Below are 10,909 nucleotides of genomic sequence, written 5' to 3' on the forward strand. Positions count from 1 at the left end.
TGATGCCGAGCAAGCTGAATTTTGGCTGGACAACACTATCCGGGTACTCGATGAGCTATCTTGTACACCCGATGAATGCCTAAAGTGTGCTATCTCCTTGCTACGTGATTCTGCCTACTATTGGTGGAGTACTCTGACTTCTGTTGTGCCCCGAGAGCAAGTAACTTGGGAGTTTTTCCAAACTGAGTTTCGGAAAAAGTATATCAGTCAGAGATTTGTTGATAAAAAACGGAAGGAATTTCTTGAGCTTAAGCAAGGCTCCATGTCGGTTACTAATTACGAGCGAAAATTTGTTAGACTTAGCAAATACGCTCTGGAATGTGTTTCGTCCGAAGCTATTATGTGTAAACGCTTCGAGGATGGGCTGAACGAAGATATAAAAATGTTCGTTGGCGTTCTTGAAATACGAGAGTTCGTGGTACTTGTTGAACGAGCTTGTAAAGCCGAAGAGCTTAGAAAAGAAAAGCAAAAAGTTGATGAGGGAACTGGAGAGTTTCGTAAAAGATCCTCGGGAAGGTCTCTTCAACAGACATCGAAGAGATTTCGAGATGATGCGGGCCAGTTTAGAGGCACTTCGGGCCTTTTTAGACGAGATCGTGATCGACCCCCTGTGGGTACACGAGGCACTTCGGTCGCCAGTGTTGGGAATGAACGTCGAGATAGAACGAAGTGTCGATATTGCGGTAAATGGCATTCGGGGAGTTGTAGATTCCCTGACTGCTCCTGTTACAAGTGCGGATCAGTTGACCACTTCATTAAAGATTGCCCGAGGTTGTTTGAACAGAATGAAAATCAGAGTGGGAAACCGGGTGCTACCACTGCTCGAGGTAGACCATCTGGAAATACGGGCAATGCTAGTGGTGGTCAGAGAGGATCTAGAGGTGATATAACCAGATCCGAAGCTCGTGCGCCTGCTAGAGCTTATGCTATACGTGCCCGCGAGGATGCTTCTTCGCCTGATGTTATTACCGGTACATTCACTCTCTTTGATACTAATGTAATTGCTTTGATTGACCCCGGTTCTACTCATTCTTACATATGTGAAACCTTAGCATCCAGTAAGACTTTACCTATTGAGTCTACTGAGTTCGTAATTCGGGAGTCAAATCCCTTGAGTCATTACGTGCTTGTCGACAAAGTGTGTAAGAAATGTCCCCTGGAAATTCGAGGTTCCTGTTTTCCGACGGACTTGATGCTTTTGCCGTTTGATGAATTTGATGTTATCCTTGGTTTGGATTGGTTGACCGCGCATGATGCGATTGTGAATTGCAAGAGCAAGACTATTGATTTGAGGTGCGCAAATAACGAAGTAGTCCGAATTGAGTCTGCGGACTTGGAGGGGATGCCAGCTGTAATATCAGCAATGTTGGCACAGAAATATGTAAGAAAAGGGTGCGAAGCATACCTTGCGTATGTACTTGATGACAAAGAATTAGAAAAGAAACCCGAATCTGTGCCGGTGGTTTGTGAATACCCGGATGTTTTTCCGGAAGAATTACCGGGCTTACCACCTGTTCGGGAGGTAGAGTTTGGTATTGAGCTTGTACCTGGGACTACGCCGATTTCGATAACTCCGTATCGTATGGCACCAACCGAGTTAAAGGAGTTGAAAGCTCAGTTGCAAGAACTGACGGATAGAGGTTTCGCTCGACCAAGTTTCTCACCTTGGGGTGCACCAGTATTGTTCGTGAAAAAGAAGGACGGAACCATGAGGTTGTGCATTGACTATCGTCAGCTGAATAAAGTGACGATAAAGAACAAATATCCGTTGCCGCGCATCGATGATTTGTTCGACCAACTGAAGGGAGCCTCAGTGTTCTCAAAAATAGATCGATGATCAGTGTTCTCAAAAATATGACATTAAAATATTTCTTTTATGATTATTATGAGGTCTAGAATATGAGAATATGCATGTGTTAAATTTTCATGAAGAAATTCTTTGAGTAAAGTGTCCAATTGGAAATTAGGGACTAAATTGAATAAATTGCAAAACTTGGATTCTAGAAGAAATTTGTATGAAATTTCTTTAGATTATTAATTAGAGGTCCTTAGAGAGTAATTTACCCAATTTTTAAGTTTTTGGACAAAAATGGGCTTGTATGGATGAAATTTTAAAGAAAGGGCTTAAGGGCATTTTGGTCATTTGGCATTTTAATGAAATAAAATGGAAAAAATAAGCCAAAAATCAGCTCATTTCTTTCATGTTGCTACTGAAAATTTGGGGTTCTCCATAGCTAGGGTTTTCAAGCTTTTCAAGCTCAATAATAAGTGCTCTCAATCCCCGTTTTTTAATGTTTTTCGTATTTTTGAAATCCTGGTAGCTTACTTTCTCTATTTCTACCCATATTTCATGCTAGATTTCATGTTTAGAAATTTAACCATGCATGATTTACATGTATTTTGATGTTTTATGGAGAAATATGAAAGTTGGATGTGTGTTAAACATCTTTTCCTAGGTGATTTTCATGAAAAACCCCTAAAAGGACCTTTTTGCACAAGGTGTAAAGTATGAGGTAGAAATGTGAAATAATGGAAAAATATGAGTTTCCATAAGAGGGAAAAGTGTTTGGCTAGGCTTGGGTAAGGTAGAAACAGCATGCATTTCATTAGAAGAGCCTAGGGACTAAAACATAAAAATGTGAAAGGTTAGGGGCAAAACGGTCATTTGGACTGGGGTGAAATCTAGACTTGAAAAAGTATAATGTGAGGTGTTAATAATTTAATTTTGTTGTTATAGACCCCAAGGAACAAATTCCAGAGGTCAATTGAGGAAAACGAAAAGTTTCGGAATAACCGAAATATGATTCCAAGACGAATACCAGGTAAGTTCAAATAACTTAAAGTAAACTCACAATATGCCTAATTGCATGTTTTATGAATGTATGTTAATTTTATTTGATGATGGCATGAAAATCCATGAAATGTGTTATTAATAATGACATGATGATAAATGTCCCGGTTGAGGCTAAAAAGGAAGCTCGTTGGATAAACCATGTTTTACATATAACTTGAGATCCTGCATGTGTTGCAGAAAGGATTTAGCTCAGATGGGTAATCCGTTGATATCAAATATAAAAAGGATCTAGCCTGGACGGGTGTTCCTTGAGTGATCGAGCCTCCCGAAGAATATATGTGCATTATGGATTTAGCCTGGACGGGTAATCCGATTGGGATCTAAATTTAGCCTGGACTGGTAATTCAGATTTGAGCACATTAAGGGTGTTTGTCACTATAAGGGATTTAGCCTGGACTGGTAATCCTGACATCACCTCATGAGTTGATATTACGGGGGATTTAGCTTGGACTGGTAATCCCGCCGTAAGATGTGAGGTTCGCGGGAGTGCGTACATGAGATGATCGCTCTTATGACTTGACGGTAAATGAATAATCCATCAAGATTTCCAAGAAACTCAACGGGATTAACACGAGATATAAAAATGAAAATATTGGATGATGAGCTCATCTAAGACAAATTACATGGTGTATTATTATTGTAACTAACTTGTTGATTGAGTGCATGTGATAGGGAAATCATTTCATTCTTGTTGGTATATTTGCTAAATATGGTTGTATGCTAATTACTTGGTAAGTTTACTTTCCAGTTATTTGGGCTTACTAAGCATGTGAATGCATACCCCTCTCTTTTCCCTGCCTTACAGAGCTTGAGGACTCATAAAGATTGGAAGACAGTTGGAGAATCAACACACTATCAATTAGTCTAGCTTTGGTATATAGATACTCTTATTTTGTTCAATGGCATGTATAGGGCTTTGGTTCATTTTGTGATATGTGTCATTTGAATTGCCCATATGAAAGCTTGTAAAAATTTACATATCTTCTTGTATTTGGCCATGGAAATTGGCTTATTTTGAAGTAAGCTGTGACCTACAAATCTATGCAAGTTTATGTTTACATGGAGTGGCTTGCCCATAATTGGCAATGAGTTACAATAATGAGCCAATCTTAAAGGTGTTAATGAGGCATGGAAAATCCTTAATACAAAGGAAATAACCTAGCATGTATAAAACCGATGATATGAGGTTTACATGCAATAAGGTTTATCAAGGATATATGTAAGTATATAATCTGGCCTTATTATGTATTAAGGTAACCTATAAGTGTGATTGGTTGATAGAGGGTGACCAAAGGCTTAGAAAACAGCCTAACAAGGTCCACACGGGTAGACATACAAGGGTGTGTGTCTAGGCCGTGTGTGACACACGGATTGCCCCTAGGGGCGTGTGGTATGGCCGTGCGTCCCCTGCACCTAAAAATTTTAAGTCAGTGTCGAGCACGGGCTAGACAAACCGGCATGTGTCTTGGCCGTGTGCCCCTCAATGTATGCTAATGTCATAAATAGAGAGTTACACGGGCTAAGGGCACGGGCGTGTCCCAAGCCACACGGGCGTGTGCGACCATACGGCCCCACCTACACGGGTGTGTGACTCACTAAAGCAAAGAAATTTAACAAGTTGCCCAAAATTTATCGAATGTTCTCGGTTTTGTCCCGAACTACCCCGATGTATGTTTTAGCTCTCAAAGGCCTGTATAAGGGACGATATGCCTATGTTTGAAAAGTTTTAATTTTCGGTGAAATTAAGTGACCCGATTTAGTGTGTTTATGAATGTGTAAGCCCGGTAACGCCTCGAACCCTGTCCCGACAGTGGGTACGAGTGAGGGGTGTTACAGTTCATTTGTACGGTCTTTCTTTGTCGTGTTAGGATATGGAACACGAGGTGTATACTCCTTACTTACCAGTTTTTGTTTATTATGGCTTTCATCAACCTTACCACTACAGCAAAACAAGTTTTTAGTTGCTTTTTTTTGCCTATAGCGGCGCTTATAAACGCCGTGAAAACTATTTGCAGCGTTTTTACAAACGCCGCAAAAAATGCCACTTAAGACAACGCCTCTAACATTTTGTGGCGTTTATGAAAAAAATGTCGCTAAAGGTCATGACCTTTAGCGGTGCTTTTTCCCACAAACGTCGCTAAAGAACATGATCTTTAGCGGTGCTTTTCTCACAAACGCCACTAAAAATCATGACCTTTTAAAAAATTATTTTATTTTAATTAAATAATATTTATTTCTATGTTAAATATTATATTATGTTTAATTTTTGAAATTTGAACTTTAAACTATATAATTTTAAGGATAAATAAAAAAATTAATTAAATTAAATTTTCCATTAAAATTTAAACTTCAAAACTAAATATAAAAATTAATGAATTTAAATTTAATACATAAGCATTGATTCAATATGTAATTTAATATATAAAAAAAACACACACACAGACACACAAAGTATTACAATTTCTAAAACAAAATTCATCCTGGTGAGAAAAGAATGCCAAATCATCACCACCTCTCTTTAACCAAAGGAAAAAGATCAGAAAAGAAGAAGAAATTAACAATATACAGAAGAGGGTTGGTTCAAGCTTAGATGAAGCCAAAATATTGCAATGCCTGCATATATAACTTAGTGAAGTACTTTGATCTTGATCTTGATTAAGACTTGTTCCAGCAATAAAGAAAATTGTTAAACGGAATCTCGGTCACCTGATTGAGCAAAACAAGGAAATTAGCTTATACCATTTACTGTAATGAAAGTGAAATCAATAAAAAGTAAACCCATAATAAAAAAACTGATGCTAGCCTAATCGTAAATGCTAATGTCGTTGTAAATAAGTGACAGGCATAAGTCCAGTTTCATGTTGATGGACTTGTAAAGGCCTCAAAAAGAAAATAAGTAGCCATATATGAAAAAGACAAAAAGGGCCAAATGAAGTTTAAAGGAGATGTCATGACAAACCTCACATGTTTAATGTCTATCTCCTTTCTCGATTTCATGCGACTCATAACATGTTTCATTTTTTTTATTAAGCTCACAAATATCACAAGTTTTTAGTTATCATAATCTTAATTTCTATGTCCAATAGCATTGATAAAGTTATTATTTTTCATTCAAACAAATCTGGTATTATCTTTAGTCACTTTGAAATGTCTAATCATTGAAGATGAGCGCAAAATGCCATAGTTGCTGGAAAAACAAGCTCATGTCAAAGTTCAAACTCTATACCTCGAGCATATAGGGGATCTTGAACCCAAAGTATTGAAAATGTAGATCAAAAGGAAGAGGAGATAAACTTGACGATGAAACTCTAATGGAAAGAGTTAAACTTTTGGAAGAAAAAAGCAAAAGATGTTTAAGGGACTCATGTCACGAACTCATGTCAAAATCAAACTGGTAATGGATAAACTCGGGACTCATCAAGATAAAAAAATAAAAAAAATCTACCTCGTGCTATTGCATCCTCTTTCCTTCTCAACTCCTGCAAAATATAAAGTTAACATTCAGTTACTACAAGGACAAATTAATCTAAGAGCAAAATGAATAACAAAATCACCTTACATACAACATAGTTACATATTGCATCCGAACATATAAGAATCAAGTCATTGCAAAATTTTAGTATTCTCATAATAAAAAGACTACAGAACATAAAGATATTTTACAAGCATTCAGCCAGAAAAACTAAACTGAAATATGAAATGGAAATTCAGATTCAAAAACTATGGTTTTGATTTTTTTGTGCCAAGATAGTAATATTTAAATTACTTTAGAAATCTGTATAATTTGTAACTGCAATGCGAAAGGAACAACTTATCACAATTGATATCGAATACAGCAAAAATAAATCGAAAGCACCACACTTATTATTCAAGGGCCAGCCTCACTCGACTGTAAACAACCAACAACAAATTACCTGTTCACACTTATTCAGTTCAGCCTCTTTTGCTTTAAGTTCCTTCTCTCTTGCTTTTAGATCATATATATTTTAATCATATATAAGAAAAAAACATCAAAAGAAGTCTATGATTTTAATCATATATATTTTAATCATTTTGTGACCAAAGAATGGATGTTGGATAGAAAATATATAAGAAAATGCATTGAGAATCGGACAAATGTACTTCAAAGTTAACATCTAAAATTAAAATCGAAAAAAATTAAAAAATTTAACTTTTATGAATGATATAACAGCATAAAAAATATCTTCTATCATATAAAAAACTCAATTGTTAATGGTTTTTTTACTTATTAGTTTTAATTAATCATGAGGTCTCAAAATAACCACAATTGTTACTAACGCTAAAAACAAGATAGTGATGTACCTTGTGAAAAAAAGAAAATTATTTCTCTCGAAATTTATATGAAAATTTAAACCATTTAAACATGAAATGCAAAGTACAAACATAGTTCCTACTCAGAGGCCCCCCGGGTAAACAATCAACAGGTTTCTAATTTCAACTTAACATTTGCCCTTCCTCTTTTGGTTTAAAACTAAAAGATTTTATGATTTTTTTATATTTTTCTTGTCAAATTTACTGTTAATATTATATTTGAAGTTTTTATCTGTCTCTTTCAATGATATTACCTTCAAATTGTAAACATACATTCTGTTTTTAAAATGTAATATAGGCTATCACTTCACTCAATATTTTTTCATCTATCAATTCAAGTTTTTATGAAATAGGCAGAATCAAACTAGAAATCTTCTTATAAAATTAGCTACTTATAATTGTTTCAAAGCTATAGCTTAGGGTAAGTCAGTTTCCATATGACTAAATAGTAAACAATAACCAATCTGAGTTAAAAAAAGAAAAAAATATATAAGGGAAAAATAATAGATAACCAGATGAGAAGATTTATATATACACAAACCTCCTTAATAACAACAAAAACATAAATAAGCAATGAATCCTTCACCAAACACCAAATTCTCAGAGTATACTAATAATAACACACTTAAATACAAATAGAAATTTATGGAAAAGGTTAGAAAGAATAGCCACCAATCATTCAAAACTAAGTTATTACAAAAAAAGGCATCTACGTAAGCCATCTAGGACGGTTGTCAAACTACCGAAACATGAAGAGAAAATGTTCAAGATCAGGAAACAAAAAGCAATAGTATTAATTAGAGCATGAATGCTATATTTCTTACCTCCATTCATGCTAGTTTGATCACCAATCAACTTTAGGAGGAACGGCAACAAGTCTGGCCAACTTTCTGGCCAGTCGTAGATTGCAATAGCTACTACAGCCATACTGATTGCTGTGCAAAGTTTTCTATTAGGATCATCCAAAGTTGATAAAAGTAGTCTGCGGATAACTGCCTGACAATATAATCATGATTGATTTAATATAGAGGTGGACAAGGTATATTAAACACAAGATGTTTACAACTTGTTGATTACTAGCTACATTTAGAGGTGGAAAACCCATTCATATGTTTCATCTCAAAATTTAAAGTGAAAATTAAAATAAAGAAAGAAAGCCAAAAGATATGTGTATGTTTGTGTCTAGAGTAGCTCAATAGCAGGTAATAGCAAGAGGAAAAACATTTTTTTAACACTTATTGGTAACCATGTATAGATAAGGAACCAATAAAAAACATGGCTAAATGTTTTAGCCAAGCCATAACTGTTCAATAGAAGTAGAACTGCAGAAAAACAAAAACATACAAAGGCATATTTAGAACTATGCAAAGAAGAATTGAGGCGTTATACAGTAACCAATGCCAGAAGTATACAACAAGAATGAATTAAAAGCCAACAAAAGTAGCACAGAAAGAAGCTGTCAAATGCCCTCAAGCCAAGGCTTCCTAATATTTATTAGATGAGAGCTTAGGCTTACCTCTTACCTATTAAAAACAAAAATGAGAGACTACCAAGCAACAAACATAATAGAAAGAAAGGCTAACAACAACTTGCCATGCATGTAAGCATTCATAAAACAAGCATCAGTTTCAACTTTCAATAATTAGCTGCATAACTACCAAGCAAAACCCCATAGCCAAGGATATGGTGTTCTATTAATTGACAACAGAAACAACATTAATAAAAACGCTAAGTGAAAATATTATGCCTTTGGGGGAAAATTCGCACGAAGAATAAATGCTTCCTAGAATTAACAAAGGAGTAATGGGTTATCATATATTGCAAAACTCATCTATTGTAAATTAAAATTCGATGAACAAAAAAAGAGCATTAACCTACTAATTAATGATATTATTTCTCTTTATATCAAAATGATTTAAACTTGACTATATAAAAAATTAAAATATTTAATATTCATTTTTATCTTAAATAAGAATATTGGCCAAAGAAATGAACATAAGGAGCATTAACCTACTAATTAATGATATTATATCTCTTTATATTAAAAAAGAAATATTAAGTGGAATGAATATAAATAATATATAATCCTTTTCATCACAGTCATCTAAAACTTGTACTAGAAAATTATTATGTGAATTTGAGAGCCTATATATATACAATAATATATGTCTTTCCACTAACTTATAGAAGCATCACATCTTTCAATTCCATGATCCACCAAACACCAATAATTCCTTGTCACATTGCAATAACTGCATGTCCATCATTATACCTTTATCAAAACTCACCAGTGAAAAATGAATCAAAAACCAGTAGAAACCAGGAAAGATGTTTCCAAGCCTTGCCTTCCATGTATGCATGTTGATGTAGGACATGGGTCCATGTGACATGGATTGCCCTCCACTGGTTCTTTCCCTGCACGCCACCTTGCCTTCATCATGCACTACTTTGAAACATTTATATGACATACTACCATTACAAAAAATAAAAATAAAGATGTTAACATACAGGAACAAGCAAGTTCTTGCCCAGTAAACGATTCCTGTTTTTGTCTTTGTATACAAAAGTATCATTTTGAATGTAATTCTGGGTGTTAATTACTTTTTTTTCCTTATATAATGAATATAATCATTTTGAAGATTGACATAAATTTCACATCATATATATATGTTCACACGACTACTTTGGAATCCTTGAAGAAGATAAAAGTACAATATATATTCTTTCTTATATGTCCATTATGCTACAGCTCAAGAATAAATGAACAAAACCTGTAAACATTTCAAAACAGCTTTAACAATAACTTGTAGTGAAATACAAGGAACCTGGTTCGATGTTCTGCCACAGTTCTATTGTGATGTAAAATTTGAAAATTTGCGGGTAGGTTCATCAATCTTTCATCGAAATGAGTATGTGGGAGTGGGAGTGGGAGTGGAATGCGAATGGGAATGAAGTAGAAAACTGTTATGGCAATAACAACAATTCCAAGGAACAAAAAATCCACTAATTGCTAGTGCTAATTAATAAAAACAACAAACACATAAAACCTAACTTACTGTGCATAGAATACTGGATGAAGTTCTGCAAGATATTCCTTCTTTCCACAAGGAATTACTTCGCAATTGCAAACAAAGTTTTCAACTTCCTTTTCCCTTTATCTTCTTTGCCGGTGTAATACCTATCGCCCCATCCAAGTACAGCGGAGCCTGAGTAATCGTAGGAGGACTGCCAGAAAATAGTGTTAAGTCCAACACTCGTGGGCACCTTCGATAAGAGCTTGGAGACGCTGTTGGAGAGTTTCTTGATTGAAAAGGGCTATAGAGGGGTGAGATTGGGGGTGTTTTGAGGATACTGATTTTAGGGGAAAAAATTAGGGGTTTCAGTGGGGGAACTTCTGGGGAAATTTGGGGATAAAAAGACGCTTTTTTTTAAGTGAAATGAATTTTTGCTACATTTTTTATTGCATACTTTTTGCGCTGTTTATAATAAAAACGTCGTTAATGCCTTTAAAAATTTAAATTAGGTAATATATAAATTAAAAACAATATAAATTAAAAAAATCAGCTATATATACTCAAAAAATTTTAAAATTATTTTAAATAATAGTATTTTAATTTTTTTCATTTAAATAAATATTTTTTTAAAATTTAACTAATATTTAAAAGAATCAGATAAAATTTGAAATCTTGAAAATTATTGAAAATTTGAAATCTTTAAAATTTG

General features: G+C 34.5%; 1 protein-coding gene across 3 annotated transcripts; it reads right to left on the reverse strand.

The window, feature by feature from the left end:
- Positions 1-5,251: 5,251 nt before the first annotated feature.
- On the reverse strand, positions 5,252-10,668 carry LOC107929809 (importin-9). Of its 3 annotated transcripts, none has more exons than XM_016861319.2 (5): positions 10,243-10,668; positions 9,475-9,601; positions 8,011-8,182; positions 6,300-6,333; positions 5,252-5,560 (listed from the first exon to the last, which is right to left on the reverse strand). In XM_016861319.2, the coding sequence occupies exons 2-5, from the start codon at positions 9,574-9,576 to the stop codon at positions 5,557-5,559; spliced, it is 312 nt and encodes a 103-aa protein (XP_016716808.1). In that variant the 5' UTR covers positions 9,577-9,601; positions 10,243-10,668; the 3' UTR covers positions 5,252-5,556. The 3 variants fall into 3 exon arrangements, with proteins under 3 accessions (XP_016716808.1, XP_016716810.1, XP_016716809.1); XM_016861321.2 differs by having other exon boundaries at positions 8,011-8,178; positions 10,243-10,636; XM_016861320.2 differs by lacking the exon at positions 6,300-6,333 and having other exon boundaries at positions 10,243-10,636.
- Positions 10,669-10,909: the final 241 nt, after the last annotated feature.

This window comes from Gossypium hirsutum, chromosome A06 (assembly GCF_007990345.1).
Source record: "Gossypium hirsutum isolate 1008001.06 chromosome A06, Gossypium_hirsutum_v2.1, whole genome shotgun sequence".
Classification (NCBI taxonomy): Eukaryota; Viridiplantae; Streptophyta; class Magnoliopsida; order Malvales; family Malvaceae; genus Gossypium; species Gossypium hirsutum.